A 26,161-nucleotide genomic window follows, 5' to 3' on the forward strand; every position below is an offset into this window, starting at 1 on the left:
ATACAGTATAGGGACTACAAATCGACAAATAAGTAGGCACAGTGAGAAAAACAACATATGGCTATACTGACTATCCAGACAGACAGCAATGTGTACTCTAAATTAACAATAAAAGTTTGACCTAAGCTATTAGTGGTAAATGTAACCTAACATTAACAGTGCTGCTATTAGTTATCTAACAGACACAGAAACATACTGTTCAAGTGCACAGTGATAGTAAGATAGGCACAATAGTCCCAACTACCAACACCAATAGGTGAGGAAGGGGAGAAGTACAAAACCTGGCACCACAAAAGCGTGAAACATAGGGGGGCAGGAGGAAATCTCTCTGTGCAGGCAGGGAGCTCTGTGCTACAAGATGGCTGCTCAGCGTGGAGTGGGAGGAGAGAAGAGCCTTTGGCAGTAAGCCCAGAAGCAAGAACGCACCAAAGGATGGGGGAGAGAATAGGGAAAGGCTCCACCCCGTGCTGGCCAACCCCAGGGATCTGGCACATAATATGGCCCCCATTGCAGTGATGTCTCTGGTGGTCTAGCGGTAGCACAGAAACTATGCACCTGCTGACCAGTACCGCCGGTGGCAAGAGCCGCTAACCCGGCTCCCTACAAAGCAAGGAGCTGCTTATCTGCCCCAGAGTCTGGCCACGGCTGCTCCTTTGTGCTGGAGGAGGTGGCTGGTGTCACTGACTCAATTGTCAGCGTGTCGGCCGCCGGAGGGGGTGATGGAGCTGTCAGTGGCAGCGTGTGAACGCTAACCGCTGACAGCCCGGGATAGTGCTGGAGGGGGTGGCTGGTGTCACTGACTCCATTGTCAGCGTGTCGGCCGCCGGAGGGGGTGATGGAGCTGTCAGTGGCAGCGTGTGAACGCTAACCGCTGACAGCCCGGGATAGTGCTGGAGGGGGTGGCTGGCGTCAGGGCGCCTGCCCCCTCCCTGATGGAGCTGTCAGCGGTAGCGTGTGAACGTTAACCGCCAACAACACGAATAGGTTAAAAAAAAAATAATAATAATGAGGTGAACAAAGGCTGCTTGCTCTAAGAGACCGTGCCCTCTTCCTGAAGGCACCATGAAATACTGGCTTCAGGTGGGGTGTAGGCAAGGAGGAGCCTGTGCTGCTGCAAAAGAAGTTAACTTCCTGGTGCCCAAGCTCCTGCATCTCACCCTACACCCACAGTCCCAGTGTCCCCCCATTGGATGAATGAGAAAATACCCTTTTTTCAGTTTCAAAGCATTTGACTGGCTGTGTATACTTAAATGTGACAACTAATGTTGTTCTGAACCAAGGTTTCTTGCAGGATTCCTTGTGTAATGATAATGTCAAGAAGGGAAATGAAACAGCAATAACTATAAATGAATCCTTAAAGATAAATTGATTTTCCAAAACTTCTATATGCAAATCAATGAGCTTTCTGCATGTAGTGTTCACACTGCAAAGCCCATTAAAATGCATGAACACTGAAATTAATGGGACAGCCCACTGATTTGCATCCATTCCTGAGTGTTCGAAAATATTTAGATGAGATTACTTTTGGAGATTTCAATGCCCTTTACTAGTTTCCACCCTGAAACGATATATACATGCTCTGACAGAACTGAGCAAGAAGCAGACCTGAAAAGAATGCCTCACAAATGTGTCTTACAATGCAGAGTTGAAGGTACCCTTGTTTGCAGAGTGCATCTTGTGACTGAGTAGGCATAACGAGGCATTCTCACATAGGCAAAGTTCAGTCTACGCATCTGCAGGCTACGTACAGTTCTACCGAAGAGCACAACTCTCCATATATAAAATTTTATTTTGTGTGCAGGAGTATCTGCGGCTGAGTTGCATTCAATTCTGCATCAGGCCCTCCCTTTATAATAGTTTTTTTGTTCTTGATTTTATGTCAAAGCATAAAAAAAAAGGTTTTATGGTATTTGTGAGTTTTGTAGTGAATGTCTGTACACAAAACAATATTGTCAAAATGATATCAATACCAATAAACACAGCGTACAACAAAATCTTTTATTCAGCTAATCAAAATACAAATACATGGAGGCAGTCAAATTTACGGAAAAGGGAACAAATCTGTAGACATTTATATAAAAGTAGAGTAGAACAGGCTTGGTGTTGAGGATTCTATTTATGAGTGTCCCCAATAAATAAAAAAATGCAGAGTTAACAACTGAGTAACACAGCATCCCCTATGAAATTCTAAATTAGCCATAAGATCTACATTCGTTAACTAGCTACCTTGCATATCTTGCAATTTCCATAGTTCTATAAACCAGGGGAAGATATCTATTTATTTTCCTATAACCTTTTAAAAAGCTAGGTCAGTAATAAGAGCAGTTATAAACAAACATTAAGCTTGGAAGAATGAGAGCTTGGCAAAAATGTTCAGTATATGCATGCACATCAGTACCGGCTTTACAGCAATAGTTACTGGATAGATTCTCGGAGATGATTTCATCCCTTTTACCTTACATTTCTAAAAACATGTTAAATAAATGCCAAATAAGTGATTTCTATCACCCCACGTCACTCTACGTAAACATGGAATCACTTTGTCAAAACTATTTAAAAATCAATATACATATCTCTGTCAATATTAAAAGTAATTTTATTTTGTTAAAAAAAAAGTTTATGTATCTAAAATAATATCCAAAAAAAAAAATGTACCAACCTACTGAGGATGCCATGAATTTGATTTTCTCGAAAATTATTGTATTTTTCACAACTTAGTGAGCTAGTGTTTAAATAGGACTATTTCCATTAATGATTGTCACCGACTTCGTATATAAATTTGTCATATAAACCTTTTATAAGTTGGCTCTGGCAATATTTTTTTTTCTCTATATTAAAATAACCAATCTAATAGATTGGGTTCTACATACACATTAGTTTAAACTCCATTTACCTTTCCTGAGAAACACAATATTGGCAACCTAAATTTTGCACCACGTGCGGTTCTGGGTCTAATATTTGAAACTGTTGCAAAATAGTAAAAACATTTTTTTAAACATGTAAGCCCAAAACAATACAAGAAAATAAAGCTGCAATACACCAAGTCAACTTTCAGAAAAAGAAAAAAAAATTAGCCTGGAGTTTAATTCCAGTTTGGCAACATATTCATGGACCAGACACTTGTTTTGAAAGAACGGGCAGCCTTTAGCAAACCCTGAGAGCTGACATATACAGGGATTTTCCATTAGACGGCATAACGGTTCCATCACGTCCATGCACTACCTTGAATTGTATTTCACAGAAAATATTCCAATATCTTTCTAAAGGGATACTTGATCACTATTTATATATATATTAATCACCATTTATTTATATAGTGCTGGTATATTCTCTGCAGTGCTTTGCAATTGTCATAACATAGGTTTTTGTGGCACAAGGCGCCTAAGCTGCTGACTGAATTCTGACAATATACTACAAAGAACCATGAAAATTAGCCAAGTACATATAAAAAAGCTAATTCGGTTCCATAAATAAAATACTTGGATGACTTAATTTTGACTAATTTGTGGATAGAAAATTCCAGCTATTAAAGCAAAAACAAAGTGCCTGCACTATTAAATAGAAACATATACTTGCATGTCTTAAACTTATCAACTAGTATACTGATCCTGGAATATACTCTATAAAGATCAGTTTAATCTAAGTTTTTAATACATATATTTATATATGCAGTTAGTGCAGCTCTGCAATATCAGTCACATCCTATGCTAATTAATTCCAGCAGATACTTTTTTTTTTTTTTTATAATGATAATTTCCTATGTAACAGTATGAAGAAGCACTGCAGTGCCATTGGTGGAATCACCCAGCAAGGTACAGTACTTGCAGAGTTTGGACACATGCCTTATATGTGTACAAAAGCATTTTTATATAGCTTTTAGCCATCATGGTTTTTTGGCGACAGTAAGACAATAAGTGCCGTAATCTGTCAGCTCTCTCCTCAGACGTGACGGCTCTTCTGATTTTACTTCCCATAAAATTTCTTGTTTAGAAGGAAGATTAGGAGGTTTACGTTGACCTTTGCTCGGTCAAACATCTTCATGACAGCGACCCCCTCATATTGCAGCTGGAGAAGGTCCTATGATGAGAGAGAGAAATGAGAGAAACATAAGGAGGGTGAATGGGTCTTTGTGGAATGATAATCCAATTTCTAACTGATAGGAAAGGAAACGGCACGCTATGTACTTTATAAAAAATATGGTTGTGTATTTTTATAAATACCGCGGCTGGGCAGTGGAAGATACAGCCATGCGTCCACTGTTAGATGTAAGCTTAGTGACATTAGGAAACTTGGGTAAGGGCCACTCAGGGAGGACCCTCTCTAAAGTAATTAAAAGAAAATGAACTGGATAAGAGTCAGCACTTTGTGATCTGCGTGTGTAACCATGATGCAGGGTTTAGCGATGTCGTGTTTGGCCACAAAATGATCCAACCCTTTGAAAACCATTGTATTTTATACTTTGCCATCATCCCCAAAACTTCACTTCATGTTTAGGAGAGACGCCACTGCAGCAGGAAAAACGTGTTCATCCCCAGTGAATTTGATTTCCCTAGGGACAGATGGTGCTTTCTTTTGGCAACATACTTGAATAAATATAGTTACATTTTATGTACATTATATAGAGGGGAAAATTATGAAAGTGTACATAATTTCCATGATGTTTCACTTAACTGGAGCAACCCCGGAAAGTTACTCACACATTGACTTGGCCTGTTCTCCTGAGCACCTGGATAATTTATAGGCGCTTTTTTAATATTAATTTATGCATTTTTGTTTAAGTATGCGACACCCATACAAAATGCACCAGTGTCACGTAGCATGGTAATTTATTTTTTACCATTTGTAATTTAGTTTACCTTTACAAGTAATCTCACACAGTTATGGAACAGGAAAGTCCTAGACAGCGCCCCTAGGCCCATTTAGAATGATGCTCCACTGACCTCACAATGAGCTCAGCAGGTTTCCCTAGATCCTTACAGATTGAATGTTATGTTTTATTCATTGTGACCAGGAACAGAATAGTGTCACTGGTATAGATGTGTCCTCATACATCTAGCCTCCTTGCGCGCTGAACAGCCCTTCTAGTCGTGTCGTGACTTAGCGCAGAGCGTCTTTTCGTACTACTCTACCTTCAAATAAGTCTTATTTGCACAGCGATGCCAATAGTTAGCACAAGCAGCTATTGTTTATTAAAATGATATGCAGCATGCCTATATTCTGTGAGTGGCTGAGGGTGTATCTGCATACGAAACACTACGTTACAGTGTCAGCAGCTGTAACACTAACAAAGCATTTAGTATGCAGATACACCCGCAGTCACACACAGAACATATAATTTTAATCAGCAGAAGCGGCTTGTGCTATGTATTCGCATCGCTGTGCAAATAAGACACATTTGAAGGTAAAAAGTTGCACGAAAAGACGCTCTGCGCTACAGAGTCACACGGAGCTCCCGCGTTATGTGTAGCGTGACTTGTAGTGCACGAAGGATATATGTATGTGGACACATCTGTAAAATACTGGAACCAGAGGCTGTCAGTTCCTGTCTGCTACATAGTTTGGCATAGGAGAAAGCAGCTGTCAAGTGTCATGGATAAGAAAGTTAGGCAGAGAATGAACAACACAGGAAAGGACCAATCACCGAATGATTACTCTTCTACAGAGAGTAGATTACACAGGCTTTTAGTTAAAAAATGGATCTGAGAAGAAGAGACAGAGATATTAGGAGGCAGGCATGACCGATATTGCAGCCTGTTTAAGGCATACACGCACGCAGGGGGGGTTTCTGAGTACCCAGAAACAGCCCCCCCCCCCCCCCCCGCCTGCCGATCCATAAGCGTAGTGCGGACTACACAGTAACAAGCACACCGCCGCCGGGTAGGACAACCTTCCAAGTGAGATATTTCAAATCCACCTCCTCCAAAGGCTCAAATGTTGCTGACTGAAGGAAGGATAAGTCTAGGTTCAGGTCCCATGGAGCTGTGGGTGGCACAAAGGGGGGCTGTAACCTAAGCACTTTTTGAAGAAAGAGAAGACTATGCGGCAAATGAAAAGACGAAGTGGAAGATCCACGTCCTTCACATCAGGAGATATATGACTTCCAAATGCAATGATAATGAGCTGATGTTACTTGTTTCATAGCTCGGACCATAGTAGGAATGACCGCCCATGGAATACCAGCTCTTCTTAGGATGGCAGTCTAAACAGCCACGCCGTCAAACGAAGCCAACAAAGCAGTCGGGGCACACGAATGGACCCTGCTGAAGGTCTGGCCGAAGCGGAAGAAGCCAAGGGTCGTCTGCCATAAGAGGCCAAGAATCGCAGTACCAAGCTCCATGAGGCCAATCCGGAGCCACTAGGATGATCTTGAACGACTTGATCCGCTTGAGAACATGAGGAAGGAGTGGAAGAGGCAGGAACAGGTACATGAAGCTGTATGGCCAAGGGGTCAACAAGGCATCCGCTCTCACTGCTGCTGGATCCCTGGTCCTGGAGCAATAAAGGGGTAGCTGTCAATTTGTCTGGAAGGCCATGAGGACTATCTGTGGTCTCCCCAAACGATGAACTAGTTGAAGACAGACTTCAGGATGGAGGGACCATTCCTTGGGGTGGAGATCCTGAGGACTGAGGTTGTCCGCTTCCCAGTTTTTAACTCCCAGAATGAAGACTGCGGAAATGGCCTCGATGTGTCTGTCTTTCTGCCCACAGAAGAATGCAGCTGGCCTCTCTCATTGCTAGACGACTGCGGGTTCCCCTTGCCAAATTATGTACGCCACAGCGTTGGCGGATGCTATGCGAACCAGAAGTCCCTGCAGTAGAGAAGCAGCCTTTATCAGTGCCCTGTAGACTGCCCACAGTTCGAGAACGTTTAATCGGTAGGAGGGATTCCTGATGCGATCAACACTCCTGGAAGTGGTTGTCCAAGACCACGGCTCACCATCCAAGAAGGCTGGCATCCGTGCTACCCAGGGTCCAGTTCCAAATTCCGAAGCGTCGACCCGCCACCAGATGATCTGTCCGGAGCCACTAGATCAAGGATATGCGGGTCTGCATCTGTAAATGGGAACCCGGCCATTGACACAGAAGATCCAATTGGAACATTCGAAATCTGCCGAATTGGATGGCCTTGAAGAAGGCCACCATCTTCCCTAGTGGACGAATGCAAAGATGCGCTGACACTCTCTTCAGCCTGAGCCCCAAACGAACCAACTCTTTGATAGCTATGGCCTTATCTAATGGCAGGAAAACCAGAAGCAGGGTTGTGTCCAGAATCCTTCCCAGGAACTGAAGCCTCTGCGAAGGCATTATGACTTCCGGAATATACTCCGCCAAGGTTATGAGATCTGCCCCTTAGTGTTTGCCTTTAGACCTTCCACCATTTGTGCAGCCCACTTCTCCAATGCCTTGTTCACCCAGGAGCCGACCAAGGCCGGTCTAAGAAGTGCGCCTGCAGCTGTAAAAATGGATTTCAACATAGTTTCCAGTTTCCTTTCTGAACTTTAGCGTATTAGCTCCTAGAACTGGAAGTGTGTCTTTCTTTGATAGGCGAGAAACCAAAGAATCCACAGGTTCTCTTAAGAGAGATCCACTTTTCTCCCAACGACTTCTGTTTTCTGTTGGAAAAGGATAAAGGGAGAGAAAACGCCCTGGGATCTGGAACTTACGGTCCGAATGCTTCCAGGCTGCAGCCATCGGTTAGTCTAACTATAGAAAAAAAGAAAAGGTAACAGTAGACTTATGTTTCTTACCAAACAAGGAGTCATTAACGATTCCGGAGCCTCTGGGTCAGAAATGTGAAGTACTTCCCTCACCGCTGGGATAAGTGCTTCAATACCCTGTGTAGGTTTAGGTTACTGCGAGGAAACCTCTACATCAGAATCTTCCAGCATTTCCCTTTCCTCCTCCTGAGATGAGTGATCTGCTTCAGAATCCCCATGTGACTGGCCCGCTTGATGGCAGACTTACCACGGCCTCAGGAGATTTAAATGCAGTACCCATCATCTGGGCTAGGCTATTCAATGAACGGGCTAAATCCTAAGCCCAAGATGGTTCTGCAGCTATAATATAAGGGTGAGAAGTGCTAGGTATAGCCCTGGCAGCCTCCCGTTCACGTCGGGAAGTGGCTAACTCTGAAGTAAGATCTGCCATGACACCTGCCAAGCTATTTATTAAGGAGGGCGTGACAAACTGAGCTGCGTTAGCACTCTCCGTTTCGCAAACCTCGTACAACTCTGAAAGCGAGGATGGGTAAACTTCTTTTTGCACCTAGTCAGTTTCTTTGAAGCAGTCTTGTCTGCTGCTTTAGAAGACATGATAACAAGCTCACAGAAACACACACACACACACAGCTGGTGCAGATAAAGATCTGAAGCAAACAAAACACTGAGGCAGACTGAACAGTAGATAGGGAGGAGCAGAATCTAACACTAAAGCTACCCCCAATGTAAGAACTCACAGACCCTGATATAGGCTTTTGGATGTGGCTCTGTCAGTTTCTGTGGAGTGCTTGCTGCTGAGATCTTGTTGTAGAGTACTCTGGGGAGAGGAACTCTGGGACAGCTGCTTATCCCAAGTTGGCGCCGCTCCTTGTGAGCAGAGTGTGCCCAACTCAAGCAGGGGCTGAGGAGGAGGCGGCGCATAGCTCTCAGTGACAGACTATGGTCACCGTTATTAATCACCCCCCCACCCCCTCCCCAAGGAGTCCTTACATGCTACTGCTCCCATAGACAAACAGCAGCGCCGAAGTGGCACTCGTCGCAGTGTCAAAGCATTCTATAGGCCCCGTGAAGCCAGCAACGGTGCCTTACTCACTCAGAGCACCGATGCGGCACAGTTAAAATACAGACAGCCGCGCTTGCTAGCAGCTGTAGCCTTGAGCAGAGCGTACGTGGAGCAGGGGAATCACTGCCAGTGTTCTCTAAACTCAGAGCGCTAGTGTGCATCACCTATAACAGTGCAGGAGCACTGCTTGTCACTTACCCAGCTGAGAACAAACAGCTCCCCTGCTAATCAGGAGAGGTGTGTATACTTACCGGGCTGCTGCAGCCAGAATGATGGGCAGGGAGGGGGGCTGGGGGGGACCTGGACACGAGCCGGTTTCAGCTGTGGCGGGCCCCGCTGAGTCAGTGGCTCATATTTTAAAAAAAAAACCATAGCAGTATTATTGTGGAGAGGGGAGCCCCCTCCATAGGGTGACCGGGCACAGGCTGCAGTAGCCGTGGCGGTACCCTCCCGCAGCTCCCTTGTTGCAGGCAGTCTGTCACAGCAACAGTCTGCCTGTCATCAAGAAAAAATAAAATACTGATGAAAAAGGGCTGGAGACAGCCCCATGTGCACCGGCTCTTCTCGGGCACATTTCTAAAACTGGGGCTAATGGGACAGAGGGGGAGGAGCCAGTCACACAGTGCTAGGTTCTACTCAACCCACAGTCTATAACCCACTGTCAGAAGCTCCAGTATCCCCTAGTGGACGAAGGATAAATATATATATATCTCTCCAATTGTGCGGCACTCTTGCTACAGGATATCCTGACAACAGTTATTAAACAGTGAAACGTTGATTTCGTAATCCGGAGGAGGAACGTTATTTATTATGCCAAGAGTGCCGCAGCTTTTAATAAATACATATAAATAAATATATATATATAAAAATAAATTATGTTATATATGAAAAGGCTTTAGAGCCTTGAAACGTCGACCTCTATCTGTACCCATGTTTTTGCTTATTTAAACACCTTCTGACCTTCATCGTTGTGAGTGCCGCCTCCTTTCCTTTATCGGTGTGATGCTACCAAACACCACCATAGGAGAAGTCCTGTGTTCTAATTATTCTTAGGAAGGCACCCCCCAATTTTTTCCAAACCCAGAGTGCCGAATCTCTTTGGACAATATATATTGAAATGTGACCCGTATATATATTTAAAGTGAAATTGCTTATGGTCCTTAGTGGCGAGCTTTCACCTTAAAGAGAATTATTTTAATGTAAGCCGATTGTTCATATTTTTAACCATTTTTATGGTGAATAAAAATCTTGTACTAATGTTGGCCTATGGGCCTTCTTTGTCTGGGTGATTTCTTGGTGTGAGGGTGTATTCCAGTGAAACCAAGAGGGAAAAAAAAACATAAAAAATAATAAGTTGTTCCCTTGACGGATTCCTCCATTATTTCTTCATCTCACTTGGTGAAAAAAATTCTGTGAAGGTCCCAGAAAGAAGAATACGAAACCACTATTGTTCAGTCATCTGAATCATATGTACCACCTTTCCGAAGTAACTTTTTGTTTATTACAAGTATTCAGTATCATTGTCTATCAAATCATGTCCAATGTTATATTATTTTGAGAAATAACACAGAATCATTGTTGTTTAGCCATTTGAATCTGATGTACTATACTTTGTTTATTAAGGTCATTGTTTAAAACTAGTGCTTAGCACTTACACATTACCTTATTGGGTTTATGTGATATTTTAGACTATTTTTAGCGCCCTCTTTTTATATTGTTTTATTATTATTATTATTTAGGCATCAGACTAACAGGGTGCCAATTAGGAGGTGCTGCTTTCATATAATTCTACTATATTATTGTTCTGATTTTATATCAAGCGCATTCTAGGGGTATCATCATATCATATTATATACACATATACACACATATACATACATATATTTTTTTTTTTCTTCCCATCTTTCTATCATAAGCAATTGAAGTTATCATAAAACACTGCCGCATAAAACTCACAGCTTACCTGATAATGCAGCATATAAGTTTCCATCTGAACGCCCATAAACTTGGCCTTCACTTCAAAATCCCCAACCTCTTCCGTGGGGGCAATTTCAAAGATCACGTTCTTAAATCTGCAAAGATAAAAGGTCAAAAATGAGGGAGTAGTTGGCAGATATCTTAATAGGACATAGATAAGGGGTTAATGAAGAATTACTGTACAAGCTCCCAGACCTTTAAAACTGCAATGAACTTAGAAGGTTGGAAACTCCCTTCCCTGCAGACCAATATGTCTGATGATATTACTAACACTTAAATCTTAATATGACAGGTGGAATTTAGACATTTTACAAGTGCAAGTGAGTGTCTCGGTGTACGTGGTATGCATATGCAAAGAATGATATTTAATTGCACCTTTAAGAACATTTTCTGTGTCCTATCCGATAATGAACTGTATAGGCTAAGCAGCATCACAGCTAATAGTGAAGCAATTAGCTTAAAATAAGTGACAAATGTAGATGCTTTATAGTTATGCAATAGCAAGAGGAAAGGGGCTGTGGGCGACCGGGGAAGTGTGTTGCTCAAGGGAAGGAGTATAAATTGGGAAATCTTCTAGTAGCATGGACGGCTGACAGACAGCAGGTGTCCCAAAGCGCTGGGTGATGACACTAGCAGAAATTGCTAGTCACCTAAATAAGCGGAAGAAACAAAATCACAGGAAAAGCAGTGGTTATGAAATGACTACAGTGAATGTATGAAGCTACTTGCTGAAATACTAATCATTAGGCACAGAGAAGATTTCTGGACACACATGGGATACTTTCAAATTCCATGTATAAAATTGAGGCAATCAACTTTCAGGTTCTGGGTTTAAGTTGGGTCCAAGAGCACAATTACCATGTAAAGCAATGGAAACTTGATTTTATTTTTCCTGTGTGTCCTTATTCACAGAAAGGAACAGATTCTATTAGGCGCGGGAGCCGCCGGAATGGCACTGAAAGGGCTACTACAAATAAAACATTCACAAAGAGATATATTTATATCTCTAACAGTTTTGACATTTGTGACAGTTTAGAAAACAGGTGTTAGGTGTCTGTTAAGCCAAACAAATCATTTAATATTAGAAAGGTTTCCGTACAATTTGGTCACTTTTTTTTTTATGGAAACTTAAAATTATTCTAAAGATCTCCAAACTGGACAATTAACCTCTTTGCTGCAGTGCCTATTTTGGCACTATTTGGGCTGGTCACATTGCATCAATACCAGAAACTATTTATGGAGTACCCACCCACCCACATTATACCTTGTTTTTTTCCCAGACGACTTTCGGTTTCTTAAAAATAGCATTAGTTAGTTTTTTTTTCCCCCATTCAGCTATATTAATCAATCCAAAATTGCAAAAAGTACTTTTTGGTCCTTTGCTTCAAAATCAAACCACTTTTCCAAAATAGAAAGAGCTGGATTGTACACGAACAGTAGGTTTTTATAATATAATATGCACTTGAAAATACATTTTTAATTTTGTTTTTACATATTTGAATAAGATGCATAAAATGTGTAGGAATAATAGGGTAGCCAAACAAGACATTCCATTTTGAAAAATAGACAACCTACCGCATAAAACATCCGTGTGTATAGAGGCCCCCCATCTCTAGAAATGCTAATGTCTATATTACAGGGTGTTACGGTCCCCCAACCACTGATTGCCAGGTAGTGAGACTTACTGGTTCCCTTGCAGATCTTCTATCTCCAGTAGCACACCTTTCTCATGGAGCCGGGCTGCTGAGTATTTCAGAGATATCTTCTTGCTTTTTTTCCCTTTCACCTGTCCTGGTTTTTTGGATACTCTGACAAACAAAATGATGGTAAGAGGCTGCATATAAATGGACCTGCATTGTATAAGCTATAGCAGTCAGTAAAGAGAAGACTGTGGCTACTAAATAGTGCTAAGCATAAGGAATGGTGAAATCTATAGTTCCTTTTGAATTGATACCACAATGCACTGACTCCCAAGTTCTCCAATAGATGACTGGAGAAATACATTTGATAATTATTTAAGTCAGGAGCACAGGAGGTGGGGCGCTGGTGGGACATGTGCCCCCTGATGATGCAGGGAGGGAGCCCTGCTCTGCCTGGCCCCAAATCCTACACAATGGCAGCAGCCTTGGCAGGACCTGCCTGACGGGCAGCTGCTTGATGATGCTTCCTGAATGCTGTATAGATGCAACAGGAGAGCAATAGAAGAGATCTCCACAGGTAAGTTAGGGTATAGGCAGTGAGGTATAGAATATGGAAATCTAATATTAAGAGGCTTACTGCATTAATGGGGTTAACTAGGGTGAATGGGGGAGGTTATTAGTGGATTAATGTACATAAATGGAAATACATTGAGTGGAGTTGTTGTGATGATGCCAAAGTAGTTAATACTTTTTGAGGAAGTATTAATTGTTGATGAGGGAATGATATTGTAAGGCAATCAAAAATACTATCTGTAGTGTATGATGGTCATACTCCTCTGTATTATATGGTGGTCACTAATACTTTGTTTTTTTTATGGTGGTAACTGTGATGTTCTCTGCATTACACTGCGGTCACTGCGATGCTCTCGGTATTATATTGTGGTCACTGTGATGTTCCCTGTATTATATGATGGTCTTGTGTGATCGTCTCTGCAGTATATATTGCAGTCACTGCAATGCTCTATGTTTTGTATGCCAGTAACTGTGATGTTGTCTACATTGCTTTTCAGTCTTTGCAATGCTCTATGTATTAGATTGTGGTCACTGAGATTTTCTCTGCTTTAAGGAAGTCACTGATGTTCTCTGCATTATATTCCAGTCATTTGCAATGTTCTCTGCTTTTTATTGCAGTCACTGCAAAGCTCTTTGCAATGATGTATGTATTTTATGGGGGTCACTGATGTTCTCTGCAGTATATGACATGGTAATATATAGCAGTCACTGTGATGCTCAATGCAATGCTTTATGTATTGTATGCTGGTCACTGTGAGGTTTTCTGCATTATATGGTGGTCATGTAGGTAGAGAGTGACTATGACTAACATCTAATGGGGAGGGAGAAACAGGGGTGCCAAGCTGTGTCTTTGCCCTGGCTAACAGAAAGCCTAACTTCACCCTTAAGTTATTATTTTCTCTTATCTATACAGTAGTTTAATACTATACTTATGCTGTTCTCACTACCCCATAGGCAGCAAATGGGTTAAAAGGACTACCAATATGCAGTCAATAATTAGTTTAAAAATCACCATGGACATTCAGCAAAGTTCTCTTCTGCATAGAAAGTAATATGATAGAGACTATATACACACATTGGATAGCAATGATTATGCAGTTAATTCCCAGCTGTCTTGAACATAAATATTTGAATTCATGGCATGATGACTCCGTTTGATAAGAATGTAAAGAAAGCCTCATTCAATGAGAGATCATCCCGGATGAAGAGGAACATTTACCCAAAACCACTTTGCTATTGCTGCTACTGGTATTGTCTCTGTGTGACTGCACGGATTTCTACATAAAGACCATTAAGAGCAAGGGCTACTGCCAACCAGGCAGCTACCAGGACAGTTAATTAACAAGTGTAGTTAAGCCTCAATAAGTTTTTACAGGTGACAAACGGATATTGCTCTATGATCTGAAATGTAACACTTGTCTGTGTGCGTGGATGTATAATATATACTTATATGTGCGCACGGATACAATTTTCATAATTTTGGCTGTGTTTTTTATATTTCTCTATTTTATTATTAGAATATATTTACTTTTGTTGTTTATTCACTGTGATTTAGCATCAGTACTTTGTTTTGTTCAAAGTTTAATCTGGCCTTTCTATTCTTGAGGCTTATGAATGGTTTTCACCTTGTGGTATTCGCTCTAATGAAGTCTTCTCTTTATGATAGATTTGGATAATGATATGCCTACTGTATCTCCTGGAGCGTGTTCTGCACTTGGTAGGCTGTGAAAGTTTATTTATTTTTCATGGAAAGAGTCCTGCGGTCATCCACCACTGCTGTCTTCCAGGGTCGTCCAGGCCGTTTTGTGTTGCCGAGCTCACCAGTGTGATCTTTTATTCCCAGAATGTACCATACTGTTGATGTGGCCTCTCCTAAGGTTCCCACTCTCTCTCTGATGGATTTTTATTTTTTTTGCAGCCGAAGGATGGCCTGTGTCACTTGCATTAAGAGCTCCCTTGGCCCCATGTTGTGCGTTCACAGCGCATAAGGTACGGGATGCCGGCGCTTGGGATCCTGGAAGTCAGAATCCAGACGCTGGCATCCAGACAGGGTCACAATACCGACAGAAGAAGGTAAGTAAACTCTCCTTCCCCTCCTAGTGCTTAACCCTCCACCTAACCCCAATACTTACTGTAGGGATGCCAGCGTCGGGAATCCGGCACCGGCATCCCAACCGCTGGGATAACGACTACATCCCTTCACAGCAACAGCTTCCACATGCAAATGCCACACTTGGCATCAAATGCAGACCTTTTGCCTGCTTAAGTAATATAGAAATAACACAGGAATAGCCCACACCTGTCCAAGAAACTGTTTAATTACTTTCTCTACATTGAAAAAGAGGGGGTTACATATTAAACAGCTGTAATTCCTAAACCCTTCCTCCAATATGGATGTGAATAACCTCAAATCAAAGCTGACAGTCTGCACTTTAAAACTATATTCATTATATAACTAGCTAGAATGTTTTGGTACACAGCCCTTAAACATCTAGCTGCATATGATGACATCGTATTCCGCCAAGCAGATAAGGGAGGAGGGATTGTAGTGTTAAACCTCACCGATTATATTGAGGAGGCATCCCGACAACTTAGTGACGTCACTACATATAAAAAGCTCGCACAGGATCCAACGTGCATTTTTAAAAAGGAATTGGATGCTATACTGGATGAAGCTTGTCGCATGGGAACTATTCCTGCTGCTATCAAAAAAATTTTGGAAGTAAAGTTTCCCATCAGACCATTGCTTTATTTGATTCCCAAGTTACACAAAGATCCCATTAGGCCGCCGGGTCGGCCCATCATCGCTGCTCGTGGCTCATTGTATCAACCGACATCCACTTATTTGGACGCGTTGCTGCAACCATGTGTTCAAGCTAGATCATCATACTTAAAGGATACTAACACTTTGTTAAAATCTTTTGCGGATCTCCCTGATTTACCTTTAGATTGTGTCTTATGTTCGGTGGACGTATGTAGCCTATACACGTGTATCCCCCATGGGGAAGGTTTACATGCCACCAGGAATTTAATACATGATAATCCCTTATTCAAGGGCATCAATGAGGAATTATTTTTACAGTTGTTAGAATTAACACTCACTAGAAATTACTTTATGTTTAATGGCGCTTATTACTTGCAGCTGTCTGGTTGCGCTATGGGGTCTAATGTGGCCCCTTCATATGCTAATTCGTATATGTTCGCCATTGAACATGAAGTATTTTTTTCTGATCCCAATATTTCTAAAAACATATTGGCTTTTTACCGATATATCGACGATTTGTTGATTGTGTGGGGAGATACCACACAGGCATTTGTCAATTTGATTGAGCAATATAATAATTTGCATAGACCTGTGAGATTTACGTACCACACCAGTCTCACTTCGGTGAATTTCTTAGATGTTACGGTTACCAAGTGTGGAGGTAGATTAGTTCCCTCTTTATTTACCAAGGCCACTGACAGGAACAACGTGTTACTGGCCAGTAGTGCACATCCAGCACCATTAAAAAACTCTTTACCATTCTCACAGTTTTTACGTGCTTTGCGTATAGCGAAAGATCGAGAGGAAGGGATCAAACAACTAGATAGGATGCTGACTAATTTTTTACAAAGAGGGTACAGTTTGGCAACTTTGAGCCAAGCCAAACTTAAAGCGTTGGCAATTCCAGCAGATAAACTGCTTGGTGTTCCTAGTACCGTTAAGAATGCTCAGTCTAACAGGCATATATGGGTTAACAACTTTAACCACATGAGTTCCTCCATCAATCGACAAGCTAAACGTCTGTGGCCAATCATCAGCACAGATAAGCACCTTCAACCCCTCATCAATTCATCTCTTATGTCTTGTTATCGCAGAGGTAGAAACCTCAAAGACCTTTTAGTGCGTAATGACATCACCCAATTGGGTAAATCCAAGAAACGCAGCTTTTTGGGTAATCCTAAATTGGGTTGCTATAAATGTTCCAACTGCACCACTTGCAGCTATTTACAGACAGGGCCTTCGTTTTTCCATCCATTCACAGGTGTGAAATATAATATACGCTATCACCTTACATGCACTAGTTCATACATTGTTTATGCGATTATCTGCCCTTGTTCCAAAATGTACATAGGGAAGACAGAGTGTACACTCCGAGTCCGTATGGCGCAACACAGGTCAGCTATTAGGGCTGCTATTGTTAGCGGCACCAGTGAACAGCCTGTAGCCAGACATTTTTCTGAGGCCAAACATAGCATTGCGACGTTACGCTATCGCATTATTGACCATGTGCCTCCTCTACAGAGAGGTGGTGATCGTGGCAAGAAACTGTTACAGTGTGAAGCCAATTGGATCATGAGGTTAGAGACATTGGCTCCTCGTGGTTTGAATGAGACTTTAGGTCTTCAATGCTTTGTATAAACATCTAGAGAGTCTATCATTTAACAGTTAGTGGTGCTTGCCGTAGCGGTTAATAGATTATTGCTTCCAAGGGGGCTGTTTGATATGTTCGGACACTATTTTACATCTTAGTGTAGTCTTTGTTAATTTTTGGGCCTGATTATAGTCATAATAAGTTTTTTGTGGGTTGATACAAGGTGGGTACATATCTGCTGCTGTTCGTCTGTTTATTGTGTGCATTAATATTTTGTTGTACATTGTAAATTGATATCGTTTTATGTGTCCAATGTCATATGTTAAGGTACGTCGTGTTGATGTTGTCGGTCATGTATGTATAGGTGTAGGTAGTGGTCATGGTGCTTTTAGCATAATTACGGCAGTCTGCCGAGAGTAAGTTTTAGAGTATTGGTGTTTTCATTCATTTTCACTTAATGGTGCATATTCTGTTTCAGGCCGCTTAGCGGTTTTGACACAGAGTTTGCTTTTATCTTATGATCATTTGATGAGCAGTCACAGTGAGTATTAGTGTGCATTCACATCACTATGGTTACACCAGCGGCTGACCATGACGTCATGTCCTGTGCGACTGCTGTCTGGCAGCGCACGTGTGCTACATCGGAGGTTTGGCCTGCTGGGTGGTGAGCTATTTAAGTCTGTTATTCACATTTGTATTACTGTATATGCTTGATAAAAGCGCTGATTAAAGGCGCTGAAACGTCGCTGTAACCAGCTAAGTGTCCGTATTGTTTGTTATCCGGAGTGCCATCGGTTGGAGTATAGATATATACATATATACATACATATATATATATATATATATATACATATACATACATATAAGCAAAAAAGGCTGCGGCACTCAGAGACTGGTTATGAAGCAAATATATTCAGTGGTGTCACAATCAAAAAACCAACGTATCGAAGCGTTAAGCCCCCTTGTTCACACCTTGACAAAGGGGCTTAGCGCTCCGAAGCGTTGGTATGTGTATGTATGTATGTATGTATGTACGTACATATATATATATATATATTTTTTTTTTTTATATATACCTGACTATATAGTTATGCATTTCTGCTGAAAATGTATCTACGTAGGGTTTAATTTATCTGGGGTGGTGGCATTGTAAGGATATACAGAAACTGTATGTCATCATTCCACGTATATCAAAATGTTATAGCCATTTTTACCAGCTGAGATCACTGCATACAAACTATTTCAGGGGGAGGTTTGCAAATATAAGTATGGTAATCTTTAATTTAGTGCCACCTGATGGTAGAAATATGAATTTCAGGCAAATACCTCTTTGGTATTTGCCATATATTCATATGACTTTTGCCACATACACCTGGGCTTTTGTTCTCCTTCCATAACGTTCTCCTCTGATCTTATATATAGGATATATTAGGTAGCAAGTGAACAGTCAGCTCTGGAAGTTGATGTGTTGGAAGCAGGAAAACTGGGCAAGCATAACGGTCTGAGTGACTTTGACAAGGGCCAAATTGTGATGGCTAGATGACTCGGTCAGTGCAGGGTCGGAAAAGGGCTCTATGCTGCCCCCGCACCGCCCCCTAAACCCGTGGCGTTATGACATCATGTTAGGGAGCGGGGTCGCCAGCTCTAAGAAGTAGACCACTGCCTGGAGTATCTAAGTACGCTCTGGGTAGCTCCACACGCTGCCTGACCTGAGCCATTCCAGGTACCCTTAGTTATGGCCCTGGGTCAAGACATCTCTAAAACGACTTGTGGGATGTTCCAGGAATGCAATGGTTTATTATTACTTATTTAATTAATTATATTGTTTGACTTGGATAGATATAAAAAATCACGGTACAAGCTATAAAAGTTTAAAAGATTATTAACTTAAACATTTTTTAAACAGATATAAAAGAGTGTATAGATTGTTTGATGATTTGGGGGCCATACCTCTCTGTTAAAAATTATTACACAAAATGCTATTTATTAAGATGTTAGATTGGAATGTAATGTAATATTAAATACAATCAATACATCAATAGATCCTTTTTAGCTCTGCGTTATAGGTTAGAATACAAAATGGATGTTCTGATTTGTATGCCCTTCCCCATTGTACCATCAATGTCACCATGTACTTCATTAAATAATTATTGGAGTCTCGGGGCATTGGTTGTTTATACTTATCCAGCACCCAAAAGTCTAATTCAATATGAAAGATAAACAATGTGTTACAGAATTTAGGGGGTTGTGTATCGAGCAGTGAGAGGTTGACTAGTGGAGAAGTTGCCCATAGCAACCAATCAGCTTTGAAGTAGCATTTATCAAGTACAGTCTATAAAATAATAGGTAGGAGCTGATTGGTTGCTATGGGCAACTTCTCCACTGGCACACTTCTCCACACTTTTCACTGATTGATACATAAATGAACCCTATGTCACAGAAAGAAATTTTTTATATTAAATAAGAGAAAGATCATCAAGGTCACTATATGATACAATGTATAATGATTCAGATAGGCATGCATGTCCCCCATACTCACTTGCCCTTGCTTGCCAGATTGTCTAGGCAAGTCTTGATGTAGCTTTTGTAGTAGTCCACCTGTTCTTCATAGAACACAGCCTTGGAGTTCAGAGCGGCATGAGTCTGTTGCAGTTTCACCAGCTCGGCCTTTCTTCTCTGCCGATATCGCCTTTGATTGCGGATGTCCTTAAGAGGAGAAAAATGATCCATGAGCTTCCATACGTTTCACATCACCTAATAAACTTATACACATTAAAGAGAACAATCAAATTATAAACACTGAGATAACAACATAAATGTCCCTACAATGGTGTCCAGAACACCTGTCCAATGGCAAAACTACGGGCTGTTTGGGATTGCACAGGATCACCCATTGGAAAGGGAAGGGGGTCGACATTGCAAATGCTGCTCTCCATATTAAGCAGGTGTCACTATGTAAGTCTAACAAGACCTAAATGGGAGAAGCTCTCAGCCACAGCAGTTTGTTTTTTTTTTTTTTTAATATGACCAAACATTTTACTGTCAGCATTACAAACACAGTACAATTGAGTCTGTGATAAGTGTTTAAAATTGGCTTCACCAAGGACTAGACCCGGGATCAAAATCTATGGACCCTAGCGAAGACACACCACACCAAATATGCAGCAAAACAGCCCAACCATACACATGAAATATCAGATATTTCCACAGCCCCAATTTATCTATACGGCAAACTTTTCATACATGAATAATGGTTCAGCAAGCTTAGGATCTCTAATCAGGGGAGTTAACATAATAATAATGTTTAATTTGTGAGTACCTATTGGTTGCCCCAGGCAAGCTTATGAGATGACTGGAAATTCCAGTCTGCAGTTGAAACTGAAGGCAGCAGAATGGCACCACTTATACAACACTAAGACCTGGCCTGGGGGAATTGTAAGCTCCCAGAGACTCTCACTAAGGGTGTGCATGGGGAGGTCAGCTTCTGAGCATAACCTGTTCATGGACCACTCTCGCCTAGCAGAGATGGACAAAATAAAAAAGAATTTAAGTAAAACTGTCAATCATTTACTATATATTTTTGTAATTGGTATTTTTAATTTCAATCCAAAACTGCAGCGGCAGTGACCACCTTTATGTGGTGCCCGTTTCATGTATTTCCTACCTAATATACAGAGCCAGCCAACAAAGAGAAGAGGGTAATTAATGAATACAAAGTACTCGTAAAGGAAACAACCAACATGATCATCATGATCCAAGAAGGTTTTACAATATTTAATTCAAGGCAACATGGTTATTGTAAACTAATGAAAATAAACACTTTCTATTACAGAGGACTGGTAAATCTTAATGTAAAGAGGTAGCCAAGCTAGGTTTACCTTGGCAATATCATTGATGAGGTCCTGGTACCGGCTCTCTGGATTCACCATTCCAAGCTCCGCCAGTTTCTTCAGCCCGACATGAATCTTCTCTTTCTTCTCTTGAAGAGTTAGATTGTTATCCTGCCGTAATGATGTGGCCTTTTTCATTTTGTCCGGTGTCTTAGCATCTCTAATTGCCCGTCTCTGCATGGCTCTCTGATGATCCGATTCCTGGATAATGACATGCAGGGCCGATTATAAATGTCAGCTAGGTAGATTACAGTTACTGGCTAGGCATCAAGGCTTCTATGTAAAAATAAGGTTTTTAATGCACTTTAGAAATGTTCTTGCAACAGGTCACAAGCGGACTATAAACCACTTGGCTGCACGCATTCAAGTAACATTTCTAGCTAAAATGACATTAAACAAACAATATATGCAGAAGTATGTGGACACTTTGATCTGCTTGTTGAATATCTCATTCTGAAACCATGGGCATTACTAACTAATATCAAGTTGGTTCCCCCTTGTTACTATACCAGCACTGCTCTGGGAAGCATTCCACTAGCTTCTATAACACAGCTGCAGGGATTTGCATCCAATAGCATTATTGAGGTTGGGCACGGATGTTGGGTGACTCACAGTCGGAATTCCAAATTATTCCAACTGCTTTGTCGCCTGTCAAACTCTTCAACACCAACGTTGGCAAGCAATGGTTGATGAACCTCAAATTGTGCACAGAGTGCCTGATTCAGCGCGGTTTGCAATTGCAACCGCATAAGCAGATCGGCCGATTGTTGTGTACTGCGCATGCGTATGGACTGCGTGTGTGGTGCGATCACACGGTGATTGTGCATGCAGACAGGAAGCAATCGCACAGTGAGTGACAGGCCATGAGCGTTTGGGGGTGGTGACAGGGGAGTGGTTTCAGAAACGCAGGCGTGCCTGTCCATTTGAACGCCATTGCATGGGCATTTATATATTAGCAACTGCGATTGCCTAAGCAGCCTGACTACTCACTGCGTGCGACGAGACTTGGAATTTCTGCAACGAGTCAGACCTGCTGTAATTGTGCATGAGGGGCCGATGTTCTCTGATGTTACCGATGTATACGCTGGACTGCGAGGTATTATGAAAGTGAGAAAGCAGTAGTGGGTGTCTCTATGCTGGCTGAGCGGTGGCAGACATTATCATATTTTCGCAGCTGCATTGCGTGCGATTACACAGCTGTAATCGCAATTGCTATCCGTGCTGAATCAGGCACGGATAGCCTGAGGTATTGTCATGTTGAAAAAAGGGCCTTCCTCAAACAGTTGCCACAGAGCTGAAACAACGAAGGGGTCCAGACCAAACCATAAAAAACAGTCCACGACTATTAATCTTACAAACTTTATAGTTGGCAGTACGCATTTGGGCTGGATGTGTTATACTGGTATCTGCCAAGCCCAGATTCGCAGACTTCCAGGTGGTATAATTCATCACGCCATAGAATACAATTCCACTGCTCTAGAATCCAATGGCAGTGTGCTTTACTGCATTCCAGACAACATTTGTGCTGCTGTTGCTTCTAGAGGCAACTTGTGAATACTGCATTTGGTGCGCTTATGTGGCCTATTGCGTGGCGGCTGAGCCGCTGTTGTTCCTAAATGTTTCCACTTCACAATAACAGCGTTTATAGTTGACAGGCCAGAAATATAATGATCTGACTTGATAGAAAGGCCAAATCCTTGGACAGGACCAGGTTGAAAGTCATTAAGCTCCTCAGTACGACCCATTCTACTGATTGTGGAGATTGTATCGCTGAACGTCGGCTTTTTGCTAGTATTGGCTGTGGCGGAGATGGACTCATTAATTAGAAGGTGTATATTTTTAGCAATGAAATCTACCTGCTAAGAATGGAATGTAGTCTTACTGTATGTACACTGCACACACCAGAAAGTAAGAAGGAATAACGGATTGCCTACATATATGCTGCACCCACCAGTGAGAGGGAATGATGGTTTGCCTACATATGCTGCATGTCTGATGCTATATAAACAACACTCCACTTTAGTATTATAAAGTATATGACATACATTTACTAAAGACACACCAGGAACATGAAATGGTAGTCTACTTACAGCTACAAACACAGCATGAACAAATAGACACCAATGAAATAGATGGTGTGTTAGCCCTATGGTACTGCAAGAACAGAAATGAAAAGATGATGTACCTGTTCGTTGGTCGCCGGCGTCTCCAAGATTTCGGTCAAAGTCTCTCCAGGTTGGAAGCGGATGACGTCCACTATCAGCCGTTTTGTGCTGGAAAGAAAAAAATCATTTAAATTATTTCAATATCTATAATACATGGAACATAGGTTTTACTTTGTAATTCTATGTTACTCAAGTAGGGACCCCATCCGACCCAACCATTTAATAAGTTTCCCATATATTTATCAATTAAGTGCAAATCCTATAGCAGCACCTATGTTTCAGTTATTTTATGGTAAATAAACCAATTATTTTCCCAATTAGGAGAACATCTTTTCCTAAGACAAAGACTCCAGAACTCTGAGGTCTTACTTTAGTAGGATGGTCTTTGCATTCTTCTCTGCATTCTCGTCTCCAAGGACATCAAACTTATTAGTCAGAGTCAGGGACACCTCTGTCTTTGCCAGCATCTCCTTAGTGGAATCCGGTGAAGCTCCAGGTCCCTCACCTATCGCAGACAAAAACAATCTATATAATAATCGTGGATTGTCCCTGACAATGGCTCCCACACTGTGTGGGGACAGAGTGAAGGGGCTTGTCGTGCGAGGCAGGGGTAAGTGACAGGGAAGGAGAAGGCACATCACATCTAATATTCTAGTATATAAATCAATTACAGCCATAATGGCCACAGTACAATGTGTAACATATTAAATCCTCCTCCTAAATCTAATCTCTTGCATGTTTCTCCTCTCCAAAAACCAATCATTGCTTAAATTTGTATTTCAATACCTTTTTACCATACAACAGGACAAACGTACATAAAACAGTGGCAGCCAACAATACCATCTCACCAATAAGAGACTCAATGGTAGGAACCTCTCCGAGATCATCCAGTAGTTCGTGGATTGGGTCATTATGCTCTGGTGCTATTGCATCCTGGTGGTCTAGAAGCAGCTGCAAAGAAAACTGTATTATTGTCCACTGTTCTATTGTTTGACCCATCTAATCAATCATTCAGCTCTTTACAATCCTGGTCTACCCAACTCTAACTAGACATCAAATGCTGGTTTGGCACTTACCGTGTGTGTGTTCACAATTTCTCCAATAGAAATATATATGACTGGCTTGGTGAGAGTCACCAGATCGGAATATTCATCCACATTAAATCTATCCTCTGGCTCTGGAACTTCGCAGGCAGATTGGAAGAAACGTCTGCAACAATTATAAGTCAGGTTTATGAGAACGTGGCAACCATTAGACAAATTAATTATATATATATATATATATATATATATATATTATGAGACATGCGCTTAATACATTATAGTGTAGAGAAGGCAGTAATTGCAAGTCACATACAGACAGAACTAATTAAAATATGACTTATGAGTGTAAACATTTAAGGTGCACATCAGACAGCAGAGTGATCAGAACTGATAAATGGGCAGCAATTACTACACTAATACAAGGATTTATGTAATGGCAATCTAAATACAAATGAAAGTCTCCCGAGGTTTATCATCTAGACAAAATACACAACTACATTGTTTACTTGTGTATTTTTAAATTTGGTAAATGAACATACTTATACCGCCTATAACTACCTAAACCATACTAAGCCATGCAAACAGTATCTGTCCTTTAAAAATATCAGGCATAAGTATATAAACCCCTCAGACTCTGTCACACACAGATAAACAAGTGTCACATATCAAACAATCAGTGCAGTCTTGTGAAGCAGTATAACACATCTGTTTGTGACTAAGATGCATTTTCGGCCGAAAAAGACGCTACACCGCTCAGCGCAGCTCACTCGTGACAGACGTCTCGCGCTGCATGGCGTATTGAGGCTAAGTGTATAAGGACACATCTGTGAACTATTTCTTAAATTAAATGGATATTTTTACACTTCTTTTAAAGACTTTTTTGAAGAAAAAAAAAAAACATTGGTCATGTATCCTATATATGGTTATTAATGGCTTATTCTGTGAAAGTAATATGAGATTTATCAAGGCTTAAGCTACCTGAATTTCTGGTAGGACTGAGAGAGATACTCATTGATGATGCTTAGGTGGGCATTGTCCCCGAGGAACATTTTGTTGGATGCAGCGTGTTGGAGCATCTTAGCAATTGATCCAAGGTTCCGGCGTTGATCTGTGGTCAGCTGGCCTCCAGCAGATAGATCTATAATATCGAAGGCATCGGGGGCCACAATCGCTGGGTTCATGTAGCGGTAATAGAGAAGGTTTCCTACAATCTATAAACAAGTAAAGGCAACACTGGGTTAGAGACACGTCCCTCAGTTATCACTCTCATCACTTCTTTAAATGTAGTGTACTCGGTTAGCTACGGTATATTAGGCACCTTGGTTCTGCAATTTGCCCGATCTCTGTGGAGTCCCAGTCTGTAAGGTCTTATACAAACTGATGTTAATTTATATGCTTTTACTAGGGATTTTTTTTTTTAACTACTAAAAAACAACATGTAAATAGGTTGAGAATCTAACCCATTGCTTTCAAAGACTCCATATCCTTGAGGATTTACACCTGCGGATGTCAGTGTCTCAGCATCACATGAACACATTGGAAACCAACCACTTGCCTTCCTGTCTGCACGCACACGGTATCCACTGCAGGAAAAGGGCTCCAACAGTCCCTATGTTGCCTCATCAGACAGGCACAAATGATAAGTAACAGTAGCATGCATTGGGCTTCTATTCCTCCCTTCTCTATAGAACAATCAGAGACCAAGTACATGGAAACTACACTCGTCTGACGCATGTA

General features: G+C 41.4%; 1 protein-coding gene across 1 annotated transcript in view; it reads right to left on the reverse strand.

The window, feature by feature from the left end:
* Window positions 1–1,984: 1,984 nt before the first annotated feature.
* The window catches only part of IQGAP1 (IQ motif containing GTPase activating protein 1), a 178,705-nt gene continuing 154,528 nt past the window's right edge, over window positions 1,985–26,161 (reverse strand). The window contains exons 29-38 of the mRNA XM_088472861.1: window positions 25,403–25,635; window positions 24,458–24,590; window positions 24,230–24,332; window positions 23,751–23,886; window positions 23,402–23,489; window positions 21,205–21,417; window positions 19,866–20,032; window positions 12,444–12,566; window positions 10,745–10,853; window positions 1,985–4,077 (exon numbers count right to left, since the gene is read on the reverse strand). Of these exons, the coding sequence (XP_088328987.1) occupies window positions 3,964–4,077; window positions 10,745–10,853; window positions 12,444–12,566; window positions 19,866–20,032; window positions 21,205–21,417; window positions 23,402–23,489; window positions 23,751–23,886; window positions 24,230–24,332; window positions 24,458–24,590; window positions 25,403–25,635 (1,419 nt within the window). The 3' untranslated portion in view covers window positions 1,985–3,963. The remainder of the gene's footprint in view (window positions 4,078–10,744; window positions 10,854–12,443; window positions 12,567–19,865; window positions 20,033–21,204; window positions 21,418–23,401; window positions 23,490–23,750; window positions 23,887–24,229; window positions 24,333–24,457; window positions 24,591–25,402; window positions 25,636–26,161) is intronic.

Source organism: Taudactylus pleione, unplaced genomic scaffold (assembly GCF_031769625.1).
Source record: "Taudactylus pleione unplaced genomic scaffold, aTauple2 ptg000129l, whole genome shotgun sequence".
NCBI lineage: Eukaryota > Metazoa > Chordata > Amphibia > Anura > Myobatrachidae > Taudactylus > Taudactylus pleione.